The 25,168-nt window shown below is 42.0% G+C and overlaps 1 protein-coding gene across 3 annotated transcripts in view; it reads right to left on the bottom strand.

Annotated features, from left to right (window-relative positions):
• Positions 1 to 25,168, bottom strand: part of Sfmbt2 (Scm like with four mbt domains 2) — a 229,444-nt gene that overhangs the window by 129,951 nt on the left and 74,325 nt on the right. For 2 of the 3 annotated variants that reach the window (XM_031358425.1, XM_031358426.1), the window contains 4 exons: positions 24,199 to 24,287; positions 22,077 to 22,323; positions 16,684 to 16,781; positions 3,485 to 3,586 (listed from right to left, as the gene is read on the bottom strand). In XM_031358425.1, the coding sequence (XP_031214285.1) occupies positions 3,485 to 3,586; positions 16,684 to 16,781; positions 22,077 to 22,323; positions 24,199 to 24,287 (536 nt within the window). The other variant, XM_031358427.1, reaches the window with a different exon arrangement.

The following is a 25,168-nucleotide window of genomic DNA, read 5'->3' as shown; positions in this document are numbered from 1 at the left end:
CAGGAGCACGCGCGCGCGCGCACACACACACACACACACACACACACACACACACACACACAAATTCCTTTACATTTTATACTAAGCTCTGCTTCCTAGCTCCCTCCATTACAAAATATGTTGTAGACTAAATCTATAAGCAAGAGTAGCAAGTCTAACCTGCACCTCTACATTCTGATTCCAGTAACTATCTCTAATTGTTGTCACCGGGCAGTTGCCTTTGAAAAATCAACTTTGAGAAGCACAGACTCAAGTTAGGCATGGTGACACAAGCCTGCAAGGCTAAGCCTGATTATGGAGGCATGAAGATCAGAGGTTTAAGGACAGCCAGGGTCACATGAGACCATATTTAAAAACAGTTTTAAAAAAAAAAAAGTTAGATCATGGCCAGCTTGCCTAGGAAAACAGCGAAAAGCAGCAATACATGCACCATCTAGTGGAGGAAGTGTCTTGCCACTGACCCTGGTAATCAAACCACACAAACCTTCCAAGGGGTGGAGCTATGGTGATATGCATGTCAATCAATACAGAAGAATCCTTCCCTTGCATTACAGGTCAATTCACACTGCAACTTGTCCAGATAAACATGGTGACATCATGTCAGAATGGTGGTTACATTTAAAAACACTCTCAGGACTGGAGAGATGGCCCTCCAGTTAAGAGCACTGGTTGTTCTTCCAGAGGACCCAAGTTCAATTCTGAGTCCCCACATGGTGGCTGACACCTGTTTGTAACTCTATTCCCAAGGGATCTGGTGCCCTCTTCTGGCAAGCATTAACCATGTATATGGTGCACAGACATACATGCAGGTAAAAACACCCATACTCATAAAACAAAAGTCAAGAAAGTAAAACTCCATTCTCCCGCCAGCCCTAGCTCTCATGAACCCCTTCCTGGGATCTATTTATTTACTCATTCGTTTTCTTTGTTTTCAGATTCCCTAGAGTATAATGTGTACCTGATAACAACAGGGAATTGATTGGTCTATGCCTCAATGTCCACAGCAACACCTATGACCACTCAGTAGCTCTCTGAAAGATTACTGCGATCAGTCCTACCACACATACACACAGTAAGCTATCCTGGCAGCAGGATCTCTAAGCTCCGTGGGACCCTGTCTAAAGATTTCCAGGATCCATCAAACTTCACATGGATGTGAGAAGACTTCAGATAAAAGCTCAGGAAGTTCCCTAACATCTCTGAGGACTCAATGTTCCCAGGGGTGAAAACCATTGCTCTGTGTTGCCTCTGACAGGGAGCTCAGGGGTCTCTCGTGCCCTGGGCTTTCTTCAATGCAACCTACTTCACACGCTCCAGGACTGCTAGCATCTCACCTGTCAATGTCTGAAATACCAGAAGCAGCCCTGCTGCGCTGCCAAAGCTTCTTCACTTAACGCTAGGGCACCTCTCTCTTCATTGAGCTGTATGCTTTCATATCATTTATTCTACCTTCTTGGGGGTCTTTCAGGAAGAAAAACATTAAAGGGGTGCCTGTGTGAAACTTTCATTGTAAAAAGTAATGAAAGTCCGGTGTGTGATATTCTCGAGCAAAAGTATCCTAAAACATAAATATATTTCATGTATTTTTAAATGTCAGACACGTATACAATGAACTGTGATCATACCCACTCTGGGTTTCCCCTCTAGTGAAGATATACCCAATATATATTTATAAAGACCTTCTACATGAAGAATATTCCAGTAAAGCATACATGAAGATGTGCCTTGAACTCATCTGCGGAGGTTCTTAGAGACAAAACCACACATTCCAGCTCGTTCATTAAAACAACAAACGGGAAATCAGAAAATGGGATATAAATGAGGCAGAATGGCATTATGCACTTCCTGTCGGGTACAAGTGCAAAGGGAAGTAGTGTGAAAAACGTACTTCAGAATACCTGCCAGCACTCCTGTCTGCCAGCGAGACGACAGAAGGGGAAATGACTGTGAACATGCGACCTGTCGCTGACCGTCTGTCCAATAAGAAATCTGTCACTCTCTAAGCCTGAATATCACAATAATTTAAAGGTACAAAAATGTGAGAAATATGCCCAATTTGGGCTGAGCACAGTGGCTCTGCCAGGTTGTTTCCTAAAATTCCGGGGAAGCTGGCACTGTAGTCCATATACCCATTTAGAAAAAGAACAAAACTATATGCCATGATCAGTTTACATGTTTTTAACATAGTGTAATCACTAATTTTCTGAAATTGTAACAAATCATAAAAGAATTGGAAGGAAGGAAGGAAGGAAAGAAGGAAGGAAGGAAGAAAAAGTTTAAATATAATATTTGACTTACTACAAAAATATATCCACCTTCTTTTGGAAATAGAAATTAAACTGCAATTGACCTTAAATCTTTAATCAAATTGTTCCTCTGAATAAAAAGCATCACTAACTGAAGACACATTTGATAAAAAAAAAAGAAAAAAAAATGTTCAGCTTGTCAGTGTCTCCTACCACTTAACAAAAGCTAATATTTAAGGTGGGAAATACACAATGTGAATTTGGCCATTGGGAGAACCATCGGGATTTCTCTTATGAAGAAGATATAATCTCAATAATCATATAATTTCAAAAGACTACCAGATCAGAATAAAAACATCTTTACACAGTGAAGAAATTTCATTTTTACTGACAATCTTGGAAGCAGGTGACTTCCTTTAACCAATGAGAGCAGGTGAAAAAAAAAAAAAGCAAAGAACGCTGGTTTATGAGGAAATGAGAATCTGCCTTCTAGATTGTTCTAAAAACAAACAGACAGTCATGAAGCAGGAGCAGTTAGCACTCTTGTTTGCAGCACAATGCCTGTATGTGCACCTGTGTGTGTGTGTGTGTGTGTGTGTGTGTCCTATATGCCTGAGTATAGGCCAGAGGAGGATATCACATGTCTTGATCAATATTATTTCCTAGAAAAGATTTCTCACTGAATCTGGAGCTCAGTGCTTGGACTTTGATTGGTTGGTTGGTTGGTTGGTTAGTTGGCTAATTGGTTGGTTGGTTGGTTTGTTGGTTGGTTAGTTGGTTGGATTTGGCTAGGCTGGCTGGCCAGCAAGCCCTAGTAATCCTCTTGGTTTTGTCCTCTTGGTGTTTGGATTCCAGGCATGCACCATCCAACTTTTAACCTTAAGAGATGGGGATCTGAAGTCATGCTTGCACTGCAAGCCCTCTTATCCACTGAGCCATCTCTATGGTCCAGTAGGTTATGCTTGTAAAGTGCAACTCACCAGTAAACCAGACTGTTCTTAAGAGAAGAACAGTCAGTCACTCTGTCCATGCTAGAAGAAGGAATCTGGTTTGACTCCTCTGCCCCCTTTCACGGAAAGAACTTAATCTTTCTTAATTAGTCCTTTCATCTCCCTTTGGCTTGTCTATGGGCTGTGTCTGTGAGTGCTACTTGTACGCACATACTGCATCTGCCTACCTTAGAAGACTTACACGATTCACTGTGGAGCCAAGAGCAAGGAGCAAAGCAGAAAACCTACCTTGGTCACTGATGCAGGGTAGATATGAAAAGGATCACTTATATGCAATGTCTCCAGTCGCATCCCAACTGTAAAGAAATGGCTTTGCAAGTCTGCATGGTCCTGTGGGGATAACGGTGAGAATATTAGAGATAGAACCATGAATTAACTAACTCACCAACGGTCTGGACTCTGTTCTTGAGCACTGTCTTGAGTGACTGAAATCTGATGGAAATAATTAATTCTCTCCATTTCAAATTTCTAATTATTGCAAGACAGCATGGATTTAATTATTTTTTGCAAGCTAAATTACTTTTCCAAGGGAGAGACAGCATGCCTTCGTTGGCCATGCTTAAATTTATGTGAAGCAGAACAACTCGTGTGTGGGTACATGGCTTTGGTCTTGTTAGGTGCTCAGCACCGAAGCCCCACACAAGGTAGCCCTCAGTCATCTGAAACCCAGCAGAATTACCTTCAGAAAAAAGCAGGGCCTTTGGCCACCAAATTACAGGACACAGCATCCATCAGTGGCAATCACCTATTCTCCTTCCAAACAAGCTAAGAGCTGAGTTGGTCACTGGCTGAGTCCATAGCGCTAGTGTTTGTGAGCAGCTACAGCTGCCCTGGGGACATCAGAGCCTGACTCCTGCTCAATAAGGATGAGCTTTGCATTTCCTTCTTACCCCCTCCCTGAAACCTGATAACAGAGCCCTGGGGCTCCACTGCTTCTTCCAGAAAACAAATTTCAATATCTTCTTCAGCCACACAGCTATAGACGAGGTTGACTGGACTCAGAATATCAGAATTCATCTTGCTGAATTGGAGGTCATCTTGTACTTCACACTTGGTGTTTGTAGTCAAGAATAAATAAATAAATTTATAGTCTGTCCCCGAAGTAATTACAGGTTTAAGTAAAGCTTGCTATTTTCAAATACATCAAATGAATATGCAGTAAAACAACAACAAAAACCCCAACGATCTATTAAATCGGAAAATCTCAAGTGGATTTTTAAATGAATTCCATGATACCATTCTATAGCCAACTCAACTAGAGAAAGTAGTGATGGGTTGTGCCTGTACTTCAGATCTCACTCCATAAGCTAAGCAATTAGTCTCTGTCCAACAGGAGACCAGAAAAGAGGAACTCCTTTCGAAACTCTACATGAGGCACTGGGAAGATGGTTCCGTTGGTAAAGTACCTAATTCAAAAGCATGAAGACTTGAATTCAGATCTCCAGCTCCCATGTAAAAAGCCAGCTGTCATATGAATGCCTATAATTGTAGAGATGGGAAAGTGGACACGAATGGATCCAAGGGCTATCTGGCCAGCCAGTTTACCTGAAACGGCTAGCTCCAGGCTCAGTGAGAGGCTCTGTCTCAAAAATAAGGTAGAATGTTACAGAGAAAAATACCCACTGTAGACCTCTATCCTCCATATGTACAAACAAGGGTGCCACACACACATCTGTTTCCCCTTCCCCACTTAAGGTGTGGTGACTTATACGTATGATTCTATCTCTTGGGAGGGTGTAAATTTAGTGTGAGCCTAAGCTACATAGTGAGTTCTAGTTCCAGCCTATGCTACAGAGTTAGACCCTATCTCATAAAAACAAGAAAAATTAATTAAAAAAAAAATTAACTCTGTAATGGTTACACCAATTTGTCAGGGGATGGAGGAAGAATCTAAGTGTCCATACACTCACAAGCTCACTTTCACTTGTGTGTGCACATGCACATACGTATGTGCAAATGTCTGTGGAGGACAGGAGGAGCATCAGAACCCTGGAGCTGGAGTGACAGACGATAATGGAATGCTTGATATGAGGCTCTTGGAACCGGACTCTGGTTGTTTGCAAGAGCAGCACGCACTCTTAACTGCAGAGCCATCTCTCCAACCCCAGCTCCTTTTGCTTCTCATATCCTCATTGTTATCTATGGAGGTCTCTGTATCCAAAGATACATAATACACTCAAAGTCCGAGCGAAAAGACTGGTGCAAATCCAGGGAGAAGTAATCAGAGGGTGTACAGTCACATGTTGGGGAACATTCAAAGGACCCCACTCCATTCTAAACTTTTATAAATTCCTTTAGAGCTAACCAATCAACACTTTATAAAAAATTACATGTGGAAGGAAACACCCTTACATGCAGGTGGTGACTTCGGTTGTTTATAAGACAACTTTTATAAATTCCTTAAGAACTGACAATCAAACATTTTATAAAATTATAAGCCTAAGGAAAAAAAAGCAAGGAGAAATTCTTCAATACAGGTGCTGCTGCAAACAATGCAGTTTCTTTGAAAGGCACTTTAGAAAAATAAAAGGAATACAAAGCAACAGTTCAGGGATTTAATGTGAATTAGCACAGCCTAACTAAACCAGGGCTGCAACTGCAGGTGCTGAGGTACAAGAGCTAAACACAGTTACTAATTGACACCTGAATTAAAAGATTAAAAATCAAGGCTCCCCTGCAGACACCAACACCCCCAGTTCTTATGGGTGAGATCTGAGTCACACACGTAGAGTTTGAAGTTAAGTGTTTTCTTCTTTTAAACAAAACTCTTTATCCTTTTATTCTGAAGTTACAATCAAACGTCCCTGAATGTCCTCAGCAAGTTTATGCATTTATTATTATGCTGTGTTGCCAGTACAGACCTGGGGCACTCTAGCCACACTGGTAATGATGAATGGCCCAGGAGAATGTGCTGACATCTCGAGACCCTTGTGCTTGCTTCTCTAGTGTGGTATTACCCCCTCTAATAAGTGTGCAATGCTTCTAGGCTCAACTATCTTGCTCACTAATCATAGCAAATTGTTACTTCTTCTTAGCTGCCTCTAATCTCTAGAGCTCTCTGTGGAATTTTCCCTCTCCAGTTTCTTTGTAAAAAGAAGCTGTCAGCAATCTAGACTTCCGGTCTACCCATGACTTAAGCCCTCAACCCCAGCATCTATACCAGCTCTGCTTTGTATCACCAATCTCTGTTCTGCCAGTACAGCCAGCTTTTTCAAAGTGCTGTGCCATGACTGTAAAGACTTTCTGTCCCAGACCTTTAATTTGATGTTGGTCACTGACTAGAAGATGTCTTTGGCTAAGTCCACATCCATCCTTCTACACCCAATGCGCCCGATATTACATTGAAAGTTCTGTGACTCCAGGAAACTCTGCCCGTAGATTGGTCCCTTATCTGATTCTTTATCATGAGAAGTTGTCCAGTGAGAATCAATCAATGGCTGCCTGTACTCCAAAATAAAATATGTAGTGAGGTATTTCTTCTCAAGAAATTTGAACTTGTGCTTACATCATCTCTCAAGTCTACATTCTTAAGATTGTGTATGTGTGTGTGTGTGTGTGTGTGCACACGCGCGCACTTTGTAGGGGTAATGTGTTCTGTACCTCTCTGTCTCTCTCTGTCTCTGTCTCTGTCTCTCTCTCTTTCTCTCTTTCTCTCTGTCTCTCTGTCTCTCTCTTTCTCTCTCTCTCTGTGTGTGTGTGTGTGTGTGTGTGTGTGTGTGTGTGTTCATTCCAGAAGTCAACATTAGCTGTGCTCCCTCAACCACTCTCCAACTTTATTATTTGAGAGAGGGTCTCCAACTGAATCTAAGGCTAATCAAATCAATTAAATGGCTGACAGACCAGCAAGCTTTAGGGACCAATCTGTCCTGTGTCCCTACCCTTACTCTACTCTACCCTGAGCACTGGAGTTAGAGGAAAGTCTTTAGGATAATTGAAGAATATGGCAACAGCAAGTGCCCGGGCAAGTCATCAAGATTTTACATAGGTACCAGGACATCCATAATCACTTAAGTGCTTACACAAAAGTATGTCAGAGGGTGGCTAGAACAGTGGCTCGGGGTGACAAGCACTTGTTACCCAGTTACAAGGACCAGAGTGAATTTCATCATCCACGTAACAAACCAGGCATCACACATTGGCTTGCAACCTCAACTTACAGGCAGGGAGGTGGGACAGACAATGTAGGAGCCATGGGGCTTACTGGCCTCTAGCCTTCCTTAGAAAGTGCAAACACCAAGCTCAAAAAAGAGGAGACACTGCCTCCAAGGAACAAGATGAGTGCAGAGAAAGATAGTCACATGCAGTGCACACAGTCACAAAGACACATCACACACACACACACACACAGAGTTTTCGGCCTATTGGGAACTTAAACATTGCATAGGTTTCTCTTCAAGACTTCAATAATTTGCATAATTTCTAAGAATAGGCTTCAGTAAAATTAAAGGAAGGTTTTAATTAGTACCACATCCAAATTGTTATATAATGAACTCAGGAAACTTTACACACATCAGCGTATGTTACACTTTCTTTAAAAAGCCACTTGTCTCATAGTGTTCCTTTTTTTATTTGAACAATGGATTAATGCTCATGTACTTGTTAGAAAATGACTCACATAATATTAATTTCATCAAGAAATGACATCAGAATGCCAGCATTTATTAAATCAATAGTATTATTATGTTTCAACTCCATCATACTGATTTGAATTTAGCCAGTGAAATATTTCTAACAAAAATTTAATGAAAAAATCTATACACTTAACAGGGATAAGCTTTTCCATTTTACACTCACAGCTGTAAAAAGCAATTTTTATCTCCAAGTGGTACATTCAATCAAGTTAAAAAATAATAAGGAGAAACGAAATGCTAGGTATGCCACCCTGAGCCACATAACTCATAAAAGTTGATTATGTCAGGGCTATTTCATGGTTAGATCCAAAATGCCTAAGCCACAAGCATTAGAAATATCTTCCACTGATTAACACCTGGCACCACAAAAACACTGGCAAGTAGCAAGTTATCTTCTCTTTCGTAAAATACCAAAAGGAAAACCCAAGGGAAGGAGGTGGTAGCTCAGTGTATAAACAGCTTCCGGTGCAATATTGAAGACCTGAGTTCAAATCTCTTGACACCCTTGTAAAACTCCAGGCATATAGCACACATCTGTAATCCCAGTGGTTAGTATGCCACAAGTGGATCCCAGAAGCTCCCTGGGAAAGGACTTCTGGGTTCAGTGAGCAGCCCTCTCACAAAATAAGGTGAGCAATGAAGGCTGACATTCAGTGCCACCACTGGCCTTCACAATGGCATACACAGGCGAATATAAGAAAACACACATGTGTATGCACTTCTTCATATGCACATAAGCACACACACAAATACTCCTGGTATCCCATTTATACGCATAACTGAACATTGATTTCTGCTATTTTCTTTCTTGAGCTCACTTCCAAGAAGCCGAGGTACCTTTAAAGCACCCAAGGTAACACTCTGGGCAGTATTGCTGAAAGGGGACAAGGACTGGGAAAGACTGCCTTATCAGCTTCACACCCACCCTAGCCACCTTGGAGGACACAATTAACCAGAAGCTCCCCTTTAGCTGGATGCCCTAAATGCAACTTCACTGTGGCCATGGAAACAGGAGATAAATTCCGAACTATCTTCCCCGTAGCAGCACCACCTCTCAAGGAGGGAGGAGTTAGCAAGGAACAATGCCCCACTCAAGTGACTGTCTATACACCCTTTCCATGACTGTAAGTCACAGCTCCCCAAGGATCAAGCTTCTAGCTGACATGGTGAAGAGACTGTAAATTGTAAGGCACCAGCAGCCAGTCAGCCATTTCCAAGGCCCTCCCACCAGTCACACTGGTTCCTTGTCACAAAAATAATCCATTCCTTAGGCAAGCATATCTCAAACTAGATGCGATTGACTTTAGGGACCAGTTTATCCCTTCTAGGAAACTGTCCCATGGACTGTAGGATATTTTGCCAAATCTTTGGCCCACTAGATGCCAAAGGCACAGGATACCTCACTCTGACAATCAAACATCTCCAGATTCCCCTTCAGTAGAGAAGCACTGGTTTGGATTAAGAGAAGAGAGTCAGATGTTTAACAAGACACCTGAAGGGTAGCTGGTCCCTTGTCTCTTTTCATGAACTTTCTCAGAATCTCTCATCTAACACTTCTGCCTTCCCCACTGACAGTAACTTACCAGAGTCCTACTGCCCTAAGAGCCTCACAGACCATTTCTTATACCACGTGACCCACTCTGCTGCTCCCTCAAGATAGGGAAATCTTGTCTTTGTGCCTCTCCATACTGTAAGCCCACAGCTTTTACCACCTGCCTTCCTATTGACATCTCTCTAAGGGCCTCGTGTGAAATGTTAGAAGATGCTGGTAGGAGTCAAGGGGAAAATCACAACATACCTGAGCATGACACAGGGTTAAGAAACAGCAATCAGAAAAGACGTGCCTAACCCTCGAGAGACTTGAGGCCCCAGGGACTGGGAGGGGTGGGGTATAGGGACATCCTCTTGAAGACAAGGTGGTAGATATAGGATGAGGAGCAGTCAGAGAGCAGACTCTCCTTTTTCTATTGGTTGATTTTGGGTTTTGTTGTTGTTGTTGTTGTTGTTGTTTTTGATAGGCCTGGAGCTCTGCTGCCTGACCAGTGATCCCCAGGGGCCCACAAGCCTCCTTCTCCCCCAGAATGGGATTCACAAGCTTGTACCATCTTTCCCAGCTCTTTCAAATGGCATGGTGTCATTTTTACCAAGGGAGCTCTCTCCCCAGCAGCATGGACAAACTCTCAGGAAAGTTAAGGTGTGCACAGAATCTTTCTATAGGAAAACAAATGGCCTTAGCCAGCCCTCATCCAGATGTCGTTCAGCTCTGCTTATGAAACGCAACAAATTCAGAAGGCAAACACAAAGAACGTGTTAGCGGCACCAGGTGCCAGCATACCAAACTAGACTAGCTGCTATTGCAACCCTTTATTTACAGACTGCAAAGGTGAAAGGTTCACTTATACTGCTGAATCTGCTGAAGAGATATGTGTCAAAGATGACAGAAAAATGAACCATGCAAGGACACCAACAGACTAGAAATCTTACTGAACTATAGTCTCATGCTGTCTTATGATGGACCACCAGCAGAACAATGCCCCTAAATAATCCTAATCATGGGCCTGAAATGGTTCTACTGCCAGCAGACATTGTAGGCAGTGTGGTGTCATAGGGTGGGAACCCCATGTAAACAGCTGTACTGTGGTTCTGGTCATAAAGAAATATGGGGCATAGCATAATACAGAGCATAGAATACCTGGCAATTTAATAAAAGACTGTGTTGTGGGTTTATATGCTTGCTCTCCCATATATTATTGCTATTTTAGAGCATAGCCTTCTATTTATTAAAAACGGGATACTGTAAAACTTGTGTTACATGAGAAGCAGCCTCATGTACCTCCTGTTTACCACACATTCTGTCTGCCTGCACAAAAAGGCTGTGTCACGCGACCTCCACCATCTGGCTTCATAGAAGCACAGTCTGTGCTGTTCTCGCAATGTCAAGACCACTGGAGAACACCTTTCTCAGAAGACAGCTCCATTGTTAAGTCGTTGTGCTCAGACCGAACATACATTGTTTTCAGACAGGGTTTTCCCAGGCTGGCTCTGAACCTGCTGTGCTGGCCAAGTCTGGTCTAGAGCCTTTGTGTTCCACTCAAAACAGCTGAGATTACAGGAATGTCACATCACACACAGTCTATGTGGTGATGAGAATCAAACTCAGGGCTTTGTGCATGTTAGGCAAGCATTCTACCAACTGAGCCATGTCCCAAACTCCCAGCTGTAGTTCTGATGTACTAAGAACCCTGATGAAATCAAAACCCACTATCCTGACCTCTGTGAGAGCCACAGATATTGATGAGGAATTGGCCAGATTCAAGAATGAAGGCAATGAAGGTCAAACTTCCCAAACAGATCAGAGGCAGGAGGATTAGGGAGGTGGCTGAATGGGAAGCATGAGGGCCTGAATTCTAAGCCTCAAAGGCTACCAAAACCAAAAAAGCTTAGCAATGAAGCAATGTCATTATGATCCATGTCCTGGCAAGCCAGGGACAGGTGGAGGCCCTGGGGCTCGCTGGCCACCTCGTCTAGCTGAATTGGTGAGGTCCAGGTTCAGTGTGAGACCATGTCTCTAAAACTAATAGGAAGAACAACTAAAAAAAAAAAAAAGCATTGACCTCTGACATCATCGCACACACACACGCACGCACGCACGCACGTACGAATGCAGCCACACATGAATCAATACACAGAGTGAATACAGGAGAGGTTTTAAAACTTAAAATAAAAACGACTCACACTAGACTAGAAGTGAGTCACTGAAGGCAAGACTGAGGTCTCCTGGCGGAGTCAAACCATTGACATTTCAAGCACAATGACTGGTAAGATTTCCTAGAATGTGGTTTCTGTTTCTATGGAGGAGAGATGCTTTCTTAATTTCAGTTCAACCCTAACAGCCTTCTTGCTGTACCTGAGTCTTTCCAGTTCACTTATGAACTGGTGACAGCTATGACTTCATCACACAACTGTCCTTATCCCTTTAAGGAACCAGAATACATTGTACTTCCACAAGCTGGGGAGGTGGGAAGTGCAGCTTGTGATTTATCTTCTGGGTACAAGTATGGCCTACCAGGGATACTCCATTACTCAGCATTTGCCACAGAGGTACAGAGAGGACGAGTAATAAAAGCCAATGGTGACCACAGAACGCTCAGGAAGTTTGGAAACAATTTCCAGGTAGTGCTGCACTTGTTACTGGTCGACTCTTACATTGTTTTAGCCTCTGTTGACCCTACTTTAAAACCAAACTCCCTCAGAGCTTTCAGGGGTATATTTTTAATATATATTCTCTTTCTAGATTACAATAGAATTACATCACTTCTCAGTTCACTTTCCCCTCTCCAAACCTTCCCACGCATCCCATCCACACTCCCACTCTTTCTCTGCAGACACTGAACTAGAAAATAAAGCAACAAACACTGTTGGCCACAAAGCTGGATAAGTTAATCATAGCTTCATTGATGGATGGCAGAAACGAACTCTCAGGAAAACATGTTGGTAGTTCTTCACCAGGAACAAAAATAATACAACCACAGAAGACTTGTGGATTAATTAAATGGGGGTGGGGACCAACGCAGAGGCAGCCACATATGAAGGTGTCTTTAAGAGCAGGAATTACCCAGATGTGGAATGCAGGCAAACATGGGTCCCAAGTGACTGACCAGTGAGAACCGTGTCAACATGCAATGCGGTCCCCATAGGGGATATATAGGATATTATCTGTTGGTTTTTATTGAGGCAGAGATTCCAGTAGCTCAAGAGAACCTCAAACTCCCTCTGATTCTCCTGCCTCTCCCACCAGAGGCTGAGACTACAGGCACTTGCTACCACATCATGTATATGCAGTGTTGGACTTGAAATCCAGGGTTCTGCGCACATTAGGCAAACACAGCCTAACTGAGCTACATTGCCAGCCCCAGCACCTCTCTATCATTTTTCAGGAATAAGTTACAACCAGAATAGGGACCGTTTTGCTAAATCTTTTTTAAACAACAAAATCCCCTCAAGCAAGTTGTCAGGGAGAAATTTTTAGTTATTTTCCAATAAAACACAGTTTCTAATATCCCTTGTGGTTTTTTTGTTTTGTTTTGTTTTGTTTTTTTATTTTAACACGGGACACTAACTACTCGTCTTTCATCTGAGTTTACAACTTGAGGATTGTCTCTATTTTCCAAAAAAGGTCAGTCAGAATTAATTCCTTCAAAATGGGGCATCTCAAAGTGCTTCTTTATTTTTGCCATAGATCCAGGTGAGAAATGGCAGAAAGCCTAATGAGCTTTTTGGTGTGCTGCTTCTGCTTGTGTTCCGGGCAGAGAGCAAACAGAGCTTGTGCACATGACTGACTGCATGAGGAGACACGGAGCACGTGAATGCATCGCCCAAAGGAAGGGGCTGGCTGCACAGAATGAGATCCACTGCATCAACATGCCTATTTTATCTAAAGTGTAAAAATAATAAGAAGAATTGCCTGGAAAGACTGCTCATTTGTCTCATAACGGCAGAACACTGTGGCAATTTTCTGTAACAACATGCATCTCAGATGAGTCACCGCTGAATTCAAACATGTATTCCCTATGCTATAATGACAGAAACAGAAGTAGAGTCCTGGTCCCTGACAAATACTGATGACAATGAGGGAACAGAGATGTGGATGTATATGTATCATCATTATCATATGTCTGTGACAATTGACCAGGGCTGGAGAGATGGCTCAGTTGGTAAAATTTTTGCTGTGCAAGGAGGTCGAGTTCCCCAACACCCATGTGAAAAGTCAGAGCTGGCAGCATGTGCCTGCAATCTGAGTATGTAGGGGGCAGGCATAGAAAGATGGCTTCAACTTGTTGGTCCACCAGTCTGGCCAAACTAGTAAGTTCCAGGCTTAGTAATAAATACTGTATCAAAAAATAAGGTGGCAGGCAGCTGAGGAAGGTAGCCAGTGTTGACCTTTGTCCTCAACACATATGCACACATGTACTCATGTGCACATGTATACATACATATACCACACACACCACAAAAAAAAAGGAAGCACGGGAATGGGGGTGTCAGTCTTACAGAGATGTGCAAAAGAACACTGCAGGGACTCTTAAAAATATATTTGAGAGAGAAAAATATGAAGCAAGAGCAAAGACAATCTGACCCTCATCACACAACTCTCTATAATTCCTCTGATCATAATTACCTCTGTGTGGGTTCAGTAGAGGGACACAGCAGAGCTTTTGGTTTATACAATTACTGTGCGTGACATGTGGGAGGGATTGGGTAGAAGAGTTCATCCCTGGCAGGTTCGAGTCTACTGGAACTCAGGAATAGGACACTCGTGTGGAAACAGAATCTTCACAAATGTAATTAAGTTGCACTCATTCTGAGTTAGCATTAGCACCAATCAAATGATGGCCAGTGTCAGTATCAGTAGAGGGAAGTGTGGACAGACAGACATGAAGAGACAATTAAGGTCATGTGAACATGGCAAGGTAGAGGCAAGAGCAGACTGTCATCACTACAAACCAAGGGATTTCAGGCTTAACAGGTGGCCCCCAAAGATGGACAGATTGCCGAGCACACTTGTCTTCAGGTGGAATCTGAACCCACTTCAACCTGATTTAAGTTATTTTACCTAATTAAACTTGATTTAAATTCATTTAAACCTACAGAAGTGTAAGAGACTGTGTTGTCTAGACTTATGCTGTCTAAAACCCACTTAGTCCATGGCAATTTGCTACAGTAGCCTTAGGAAACAAACTTCCCAAGACTTACAAATTACAAATTAAATATAGACTTCATCCAAATAAGATTATCTTGTCCTTTTCTGTAATCAAATTTATGAAAGTATCTCACACATGTTAAGAACACAAATACTCACTGCAGCCAGCTTTTATTGTGAAGTACCTCCCCCACCCCCATCCATACTCCTGCCTTGTGCTAACCCCAAAGTAGTATTAACTACCAACTCTTACAGTGATGCTTGGTTATACCTAAATGTTGAATAAGATGGTAATTGTGAGATGGTAATGTATCAAAAAAATAGTCTGAATTCTCATAGGATGAATCGAAAGTAAGAAAAGAAGATGATTATATTTTAGAAAATATAGACCAACTTAAATTAAATCCTGGAATCAGGGCAACAAGACATAATGGTCCTTTGCAAAGAGTAGCTGTTCAATAAATGTTTAATGAATCAATTCCTTTTTAATTAAAAACAGATCAAGATTATTAATGTTTCTGCCTTTCACGTCTTAATGTTCACAATTCTAAATACAGTTATATGTTCAATTAATCTATAAATATATTAACTCAGAATTTTTAAATCTAGTGAGTTAAATGTATGTGGTCCATTCAAGAATCTGTTAATTTATTTGACAAATAGTTGTTAAGTGGTAGGAATTATGTTTCCAACCATGCTCAAAGCATAGAGCCCCTTTCTTCCTGGAGTTTCAGGTTAGGCGAAAAGAAGTGGTGATGGTGCACAGAACCACTGATAGGACTCAGTATCACTGTGGCACAGTGGCGACGGTGCACAGAACCACTGATGCACAGAACCACTGATAGGACTCAGTATCACTGTGGCACAGTGGCGACGGTGCACAGAACCACTGATAGGACTCAGTATGACTGTGGCACAGTGGCGACGGTGCACAGAACCACAGATAGGACTCAGTATCACTGTGGCACAGTGGTGATGGTGCACAGAACCACTGATGCACAGAACCACTGATGCACAGAACCACTGATAGGACTCAGTATGACTGTGGCACAGTGGCAACGGTGCACAGAACCACTGATAGGACTCAGTGTGACTATGGCACAGTGACGATGGTGCACAGAACCACTAGGACTCACTATCACTGTGGCACATGGGATTCTATGGAAACTGAGGCTGGCGACCCAGGCCAGGATCCCAGAAACAGAATTCTTTAGAGGATTTACAGTTGCAATTGGAAGATGAGTACTAATTTGACACCAAGAATAACACAGGTACAAAGGGAATTAGAAGGACATAAAAGACCTGCTTGGTGGTACCCTGGGACTCCAAGGAGACTCGTCACCACACAAGACTTCCAGGGGAAGCACCATACTACACTTGACAGGCCTTAGAAACATGAAGCAGCAATGTTTAGCACAAAAGCCTCAAAAACAAAGAGTTCTGAAAGCAACCACGGCCACCTAAGGTGTCTGCTGAAACCCACCTTAAGTTTATGTCCTAAACAGAAAGTATGACTATGGTGCAGAGTTGTTTTCTTGTTTTGGTTCTAAGAGATGAGCCCACTACGCAACCACAAAGGTGTGGGGAAAATGGAAATGGGGAAAGCAGGCAGTCTCCTAACTACAGGGCAATATTTGCTAGATAGTAGTTTCCTTTTCTTTTTTCAAATTTGTGGGTGTGACACATTTGCGCAGAATATGTATGTATGCTCTACATATGGGTATATGTGTGCCCATGTGTGTGCATGCAGACACATTGATGCCAGAGTTCACCTAGGCAAACAAGAAGACATCCTCAAGTGTCAGCCTGTTGATCAACAATGCCTGTTGATCATAGTGGTATATGCCAGGTCAGCGGGCCCACAAGTGTCCTAAAATTCTCCAGTCTCTGCCTCCCACTTCATCTCACCCTAGGAGTATGGAATTACACATTCAGCTTTTACAAGGGTGCTGGGGAACCTAACTCAGGATCTCATGCACATGCCTGGCAAGAGCATTCCCCGCTGACATTTCAACAATTCCTCAACGCTTTAGTTTACAATTGAAAAAAGATGGAGGAAGAGAGAGAAAGAGAAATTGATCATATTCATCACTCACCTTAAATACTTCCATTGGAAGAGGAGACTCTGCAGCAAGAATTAGGGCTTTTTCCAGAGCACATTTCCATTCAAAAGGCAACTTCAGATAATAATGTTCTGTATCAAGGGCAAGCCACAAAGAAGTTAGGGACTGTAGCTCTGTTAGTTGGTTCTTTTAAATTTTACCTTCCCACAGTTCTCGGCAAATGTCAGCTGCTCACACTGCCCCGTAAGCAGCCACCTGCTAAAGGGATTCTCTGAAATTAAAGAGCTGCTATCAGAAATGGAGAATACTTAATGGGGCTCTTCCACAGGGAACATTCATATGCATCCTGATGGCGTTCTGTAAGCAATTTAATGGCATTCATCACATTAGCAAGACTTTCCATCATCTCTAGCCACGGTTCTATGTATCACCTAACACGTCCGCCCACTCATGGAGAACTCCCACTCTGATAAATGTCTAACCTCTGAATAGCTCTTGTCCAGCACCTACAGTTATTATAACATGTTTCCCACTAAGTCTCTAAGCTCACATATGCTAAAAAAAAAAGAAAGTCAGAAAATTATTAAAAGCTAAATTAAAATATACAAACCAAGATTTATATTTATACTTGAAATGTTCCTACCACATGTCGGCCATATTTCCCCTAGGCATTGGAGGAGAGGGAAGATTTATACACAAAGGCTATATATACAATCTGCATGCAAAATTAAAAGGAGAAGAAAAAGTTGAGTACAGTTTTCACATGTTGCTAAAACTGTAGGGGAATTTTATGGCCTGATCCCATCAGATTTAAGACCTTATCAAAACAAGATTTGTGGAGGCCCTCGTTGGAAGTAGATGTGTTTATATCATTCCTATATCAACTGTGGCTGTCTCAGACAGACTGTTAGAATATGAATATGAATCTAAGCACACTTAAAAGGCAGCATTAACCCTTGGGCTATATTTTTATTTTCTTACATGCCTGCTTTGAAGCAGGAAGACATATATTTGGATCTCTGTGGCTTCTAACCTCACCTTGAGCTTGAAGCTCCTTTATGTTAGCAGTTTATTTAGTTTTTTTTGTCGGGGGCTGGGGGGCAGATATAATTAGAGCTGGTGAAAGGTCTTACCAGACTTAGCCAAGTTATCAGCACACTGTCTCCTGTCGTGCAGAGGGTGATTTCAGATATCGTATCTTCCATTTGTCTAACAGTTTTCCTAGCATTTCACCTAGAGCTTCCTATCTCTAGCAGATTTTTTTTCTGTGATTCGCCTCAGCAATCACAGAAAGGCCCCCTTTCCTTCATGGTATACACTCAAACCGTGAGCTCGCCCAAACACTTCCTTCCTCGAGTTGCTTTGGTTGAGTATTTCCTCATAGCAATGAGAAAAGTGAAATCTAACCCCAGGGCAAGACACTCTCTTTTCTGCAAAACTAAACCCAGTCCCGGCAGGCGTCCCTACCACCTGTGGCGACGGAACACCTCTGAGGTGCACCACACAGAGAACAATGTCCCCTGTGTGTTTTTCAGGAGACAGAGACACCCTGGGTACACCAGTGAATTTATGGACAATAAACATCTCCATTAAAAGGACATAAAACATGTTCTCAAAGTGACCTGCACTGCAGGGAATTTAAAACTGTTCATCAGACTCCATTTACTGGTCATGGGAAGTCATAAACAATTAAAAAGATGGTCCTCACCCATCTGTAACCCAGAGCCTGCAGAAAAGTGAGAAGACCTCCCTTTATGCAAAAGTTTGGAAAGCTCTAGTAGAGAATGTTGCAGAAAGCAACCATATCACCATAAATAAATGACCATACATAAGCAGAGGCCATGTAAAGTAGTTGGTCTCCTTTTATGCATCACCATGAATCTGTTCCCTCCTTCCCTAACAGGTCCACACTAATGAGAAAAGATGGACCAATGGTTATTAAGAAATAAGAAATATGAGGAAATGTTATGAACTAAATCTGTGTCCTTCTGAATGTCATGTAGAACCTCAAATCTCCAATATGAGCCAGCTAGATGGTGGCCACTTGGAAGCCAGGAAAGGAGCCCTCACCAAGCCTCAGACAGGTGGGCACTCTTGTTTCAACTTCCCAAATTTCAGAACTGTTAAGCAACCCGGACTGTGGTGTTTTCGTTTTGGCAACGCCAACTCTTTATAAAACACAAACAGTCTAAACAAGAAGCATTTCAGTTCTGTCCAGAAATTTCCTGATTCCAGGAAGTACCTACTTTTTTATTTTTGTTTTGTTTTGTCTAATTTTTGAAAGGTCGATTTCTTTTGGAAAAAAATTAACATGAGAGAGCTCAGAAAAAAAGAGACTGGACATAGAAAAAGACAGAATTTTGTTTCCTTTGCTTCTGTAAGTTCCAAACACCTATCATGTCTTCTAAATAAACACAGACAAAAAAAGCAAGCAGGGTTACTCAACCTACCCCTGACTTCATGAACTTCTTAAAAAATAAAAGCAAGCCACAATACTCTGAACATAGTTCAAACCCGATGTCAATCATTTGCTGCTCAGCACAATGGCATAAGTGCTCCCGCACTGCAGGGTGGGGTGCCTTCACTTGCTTTTAGGTACGAGAGTCCAGACAGACAGAATGCCCACAAGGCTAGATCCTCAGACATGGTCAATATAAAACCCAGTACATCTCCCAGAGTGCCCAACGAATAATGTCTCAGCCACTTCTGTTACCTGTTTCTATTCTCCCTGCTGGAGGAAGGAAATGTCCTTTAAAAGGTAAAAGTCAGAGAGTGCGGATTATTTACAAGGGATGCATTAGTGAGATGCATGGGAAAGGGAATCGCACCTTCCACAGCCCCCTCGCAACACTCACACAGGCCGTGGAATTTCCCACAATGCCCCTCACCTCTGCAACGCCACTCTTCTCCCTCGGATCTTAATGCTGGGTAATTTTGTATTGGTTTAGTAGTGTCTGGGAATAAGAGAACCAGCCTAACACTTTCTATACTCTCTAAAATTTTATTCACAATGTCATTTCAGTTCAGAAAATGGTGCTGTCATGTAAGTGGCACAAGGTACCTTGGGATTTGAAATTAATTTACACAAATCTTAACATATCGAGTTCTGTTCCCAAGTGTAAATTTGCAGTAATAATTGCCTCTTTTCTCAGGGGGAACTGTTTCACTGAACGAGGTAACAGAATCCAGTTTTCATCTTATAACTACTGTAAATGAGTAACACTTTGTCTTTTGCTTTTTCTCTCCCCTACACAACCATCCATACCAACACTTAAAACAGTTGGGGAAATAAACTCTCAACAAATCACTTTTCCTGTCTTTAGACAAACTCATAAAGTCTTCTGTGAAATCAACATTATGTCCAAAGACATAAGGACAGATAGCACTATTTATTCGTGCTTTGTAAAGATAGAGACACCTTGAAACTTAGAAGCAAATATTTCTTAAAGGGAGTTTTTTTTTTTTCATTCAAGCATTGGAGGTATAGTCCCAGATTTCATAGGAAGGAGAAAAAAAAAGAACAAAGAGCAGAAGAAGCAACTGGAAATTCTTTGCTTTACTATAAATCCTTGGACTGGCAAGGATAAGTTCCTTGTAGAATTTATAAAGCAATTAGGCACTGGCTGAGATTTACACAGCCACCTTTCTCCACAAGTAAATTTCTCCTGCCAGGTTATGAATCCCCAGGCAAACCCAAGCTCGGTCTTTTCTCACAGCAGGGACAGGACCTTTGTTTGTTACTACAGCAAATGCTTAAGGTCTAAAAGGATTTCTTGGCTGCTTCTTAGGATGTCACAGCAACAGTACAGCTATTATAAAATACCAAGTTGTATGTCTACGCGCCTGTCAGATTTAACACGGATGCAAATACATGGAGTCCAGCACCAGAAGATGTTCCACAATCAAAGCTCTTGAATGACAGGTAAGGTAAATCTAACTTCTCACTTTGGTGTACACAAGACTCACACTAGCAGCCAACACAGGAGCAATTTGAATGAAGCTGAGAACTAATTACTTGCTCTAAATATACCTGTAAGGCTGACCACAAAATAAAAATCTGTCAGGAGGAAATATTCCTTCCTTGGTATGTTTAAATGCATGGACAATGTGACAGCTTTGTTCCAAGGTCTTTCACCAAAAGGTCGGTAATAGTAATAGGTCAGCAGAGGCACTAAGATGTGCAGGGCCTAGGACGTGGGGATTCCAATAGCAACACCCAGGCCAATCCCTACGAGCTGAGGGGCCATGGAGAAGCAGCTCACACAGTCACAGTTCTTTCAATGGCTGTAAAAAGAGACCCATGCCAAACAGGCACCACATTTTCAGAATCAAAATTAACAACATAACAGATATAAAAGTAGAATCTCATAGAATATAATGAACATTTACAAATGGTTATCCTATAAATGGAAGGTTTTTTTGACTATTGAGATCTATCAGAGGGCCATTAGGCCTATGCAAAGCCATTTATAACTTGCTTACAGGGAAAAAGAATAGATTCTTTCATTTCTGTTTTCTTTACTATATGATGAAGAGCAAGTGATATGAAATTTTTATGGATGGATGGATGGAAAATAGATGATAGATAGATAGATAGATACATACATACATACATACACACATAGAAACATAGATACATAGGTGATAGATGCATACATATATACATGTGAATGGGTGGTGAATGGCTTTGTGAATAAAGATGAGAAGGTAACAGGTGGATGCATGGTCTTATGATGAATCTGGGCAAGTGAATGGATAGAGATGGGTAGAAAGCAAGTGACTGCCGTAGAAGTGCAAAAATGGACATAGAGCTGAGTAAGTGTTAAGTGGGAGGGTGGAGAACTAGATGAATGTGGGTAGACAGTGGGTATAGATGAACTGACACAGAAAGAAGAAGGGAAGGCAGGAGAGGAATGTATGATAGAGGACAGATTGTACAAATGAATACATTGCTACATACTGCATAGCTGCATACTGCAAAGCTACATACATGGGTGGACAGATGAATGTGGACAGAAAGAGTGGAAGGGTAAACAGAAATCAGGCAGTTGGAAAGATAGGCATGCAAGACTGTGGAATATGCTTCCAAGACCTCGGTCCCTACGGAATAGGAAGGCTCTGCTAGAATCCCAGCCCATCACCCCTTTCTTTCACTTCCGAGCCAGTGACACCATCGGAATCGGAGCAGCTGGTTGAGTTGACTGATGTTCTTGACTCCTACAACACCGTGTTCTCCTTTGAGAATGCTTCTGGTCAGCATCTTGGATTTTATTCTCTATACTAAAGACTCTGACATTAACATACTTAAGATCCACATACTGGCATGTAAAAGACGCATGAGCAGGTGTGTGCCGAGACACACCCACAGGAGTTTGACATCACTATCACAAGCTCGTCACAGAGGAGAAAAAAATGCCGCCTCTCACCTGAAGGTGGATCCATTCTGTATTTATTTTCTTGACACCAACCAATTGGTCGAAGTCTGTAGTCCAAGTAAAATAACCACCGGTCATAGGATTCCGTGTGCTCCAGTCCCACATAGCGAAGGCGTAATCTTCCTCCGACATTTTCAATCACTCTAACTATCCAGTACTGAAAGGGGTTCTGGGAGTCCTGCAGCTCTATTAAGGAATCAACTGATATGAGGTCTATGGGGCTTTTCCCTCGCAGAGGCTGTTCAAACAGAAGCAAAACTCCGTATTTTAAACTTGATTTTTTAAGGTTTTCATGGAAAAAGATGACAGCAGAAGATAATAATTTTTTCCTCACACCATCATCCAAGCGATTGCCAAACACTCTGACATCACCCCGACCCCATCCTCTGCACAGCCATCACCCCATCACCCTTTCCTCCTCCACACACAGCCACATACCAACACCATTTCCAACAGCAAAAATCACAAGTGAATAGAAAACAACTGTTTATGCCATTATTTTAATCGAACAAATTAACCTTCCCAAATAAAATTGCATTTATTAGAGATTAGCACGTTTTTAGTAAAATTATTCTCAGATGCACCCAAGCAAGAACAACTGATGACAAAAGGTCTATTTTTTTTTTCAAATTGACAGATGTATCTAATATAGGGCTATAAATTTATACCACGACTTCTTAGGAGAAGGTCACCTTACATCTAACAGCAACCAGAGCCCTGCCATATACAGATTAACTGAATGCATGCAGATGTATGTACAGGTGACACATCTGAGACACATTTGTGCACGTATGGAGGCTGGAGGGCAGTCTTAAGCACTGCTCCCCGGTCATCATTTACCATTTTTGAGAGGGACAGGGCCTCTCTCTAGCCTGGAACTCAGAATTAAGCTAGGCTGGCTAACCAGTGACTCCTAGGCATCTGTCTGTCTCTGCTTCCCTGATGCTGGGATTATAAGAGCAGGCTTTTTTTTTCTTTTTAACATCTGGCTATATTAAGTTTTTCTACTGCTTAACTTGGGCATTGGGTTGGAAAACCGTTAAGTACTACCCTTTCTGAGTAAACTTCTTGGCATATTAAAAGTGTCTCTCTAGCCGGCTACTTAGCTAAATATGTCTCACAGTTAACAAGGAAAGACAATTCCTCTGTGGAAAGATGACTAATCATCATTGCAGTCTTTTAACCCAATGGTCGACAACAGCCATTAAGATAAACATATGAGGAAAAGTCAACACTTTTGTGTTGTACAACATTTGTGTACGCCATGTCACATGGTGGCTGTCCTAAGCATTAATACTATTGCCAGGGAAGAAAATGAAGGTTAATGATAATAATAACAACAATAATAGTAACAATAATGAAAATCTGTTATCCCCAACAACAACAACATTAGTAACAATAATGAAAATCTACATCTTATCCCCAGTCATTCACTTAGGATTCCCCTTTCCAGGGTACCCTTAGGACAGAGTTGGTAATTTAATAATTACATATAACATATTGCCTTTGTCTTCCTGTTCATGTACATATAAGAATCATTACTGGTTCATTATCACATTTTCAGACAAACCATCAAGACTTGATGTTAAATTCTTCTGCTCCTATGCCTAAAAACTGCCTGAGCCACACTTCTATACAGTCAGAGGTATCTACTCTTGTTTTATGGAGATTGCTAATCAATAGTCTGGGGTAGCACATATGAGAGAGATCATGGAGTTATTATGCACTCGAGATGAACAACGAATGGTGCTACTTATTAATGAGCTCCAGGAGACTATGGTAAGCACATAAATATGCTTACGCGTCACCTGCCACAAAGGTGTCCTACAAGGTAAGGCTTCAAAGTGATGGGAAGACATTCCAGAACATTGTTTTAAAGTGAGCTCAAACAGAGAAAACTTCCCAATTATTGACTATAATACATGAAAACATCAGTTGATAGCACTCAAATCCATCACCTATGGAATTCAGTTAATAAACAGGAAGTTATGCTGTGAGAATAAAAACATCTGTGTCCACATGGATCCGCAGAAGGATATACTCGAAGGTGCCACTAGACATCAGAGGACCAGGTGCTTCAGGGCTAGAATAGATGAATAATAGCAATACATACACCTTCCAGAAGGTTTGCAGGGGCTGTCCGAGAACCAGTCAATTCATGGATGAGGAATTCTGTCCAGTCTGCATACTTCTCTTTGATAGCTAACAAGAGAAAGGAGAAAAAACAAACACCTCAACACATCAGTGGAGAATCAAACACGCAAAACTCATTGCAGGTTTCTGTACGTTGATGTTACTTCAGTATTTTTTCTGGATTTCACACCTGAAGCTTCGGAGAAGAATAATGAAATTACAGCTGCAGAGCTCTTATCTAGTATAGGCTTCCTACCTACCATGGACCTGGGCATCTGGAGAGGGAAAGAGTCTATGGCCCTGAGTGAGGGTTTACAACCTACCTAGACACCCGACTCAAGCAACAATGAAGAAATGGCAGCAGCTTAGAAAATTCAGAAAGAAAGCATCAGAGCCACACTGCTCAGTGGGAAAACACAACTAAGTCCTGAACTACATAACAAACAGGCTTGAGAGTAGGGAGAAACGGGGGTGGGGCTCAAGGAAGAAGAAAGGGTGTATGGTGAAGAAGGGGTGAGGAGGGGCAGGACAGCATACATCACTGAGAAATGGCATTCAGCACAGACACTTCATACACTGGAGGTCTCTGTGCAAGAGTAATTGTACAAGACTACAGATGTCTGTGTGAAAACAAAGATAATAAAATAGGAAAAACAGATGATTCTGGGTAGAGGTACAAAAGCGTAGACTGGAAAACAAGGCATACAGTGCTGTAAAAATGAAAGAAGGGCTTTTGTCATCTGAAAAAGGCAGACAGGACTGGGGTGGGGAGGGTGGCTCGTGCTGTACAGCGCTTGCCATCAATGCATCAGGACTTGAGTTCCATCTCCAGAGGAGGAGGGGGAAAGGAAGAAGGGAAGAGGAGAGGAGGGCTGGGAAAAAAAGAGGAGTAAAGGGAGAAGGGGAGGGGAGGAGGAGAGGAGAGGGGAGGGGAGGAGGAGAGGGGAAGG

This window comes from Mastomys coucha, unplaced genomic scaffold (genome assembly GCF_008632895.1).
Source record: "Mastomys coucha isolate ucsf_1 unplaced genomic scaffold, UCSF_Mcou_1 pScaffold7, whole genome shotgun sequence".
Lineage (NCBI taxonomy): Eukaryota > Metazoa > Chordata > Mammalia > Rodentia > Muridae > Mastomys > Mastomys coucha.
Note: the sequence above shows the minus strand (reverse complement) of the source record. Positions and strands in the feature narration are given on the sequence as shown.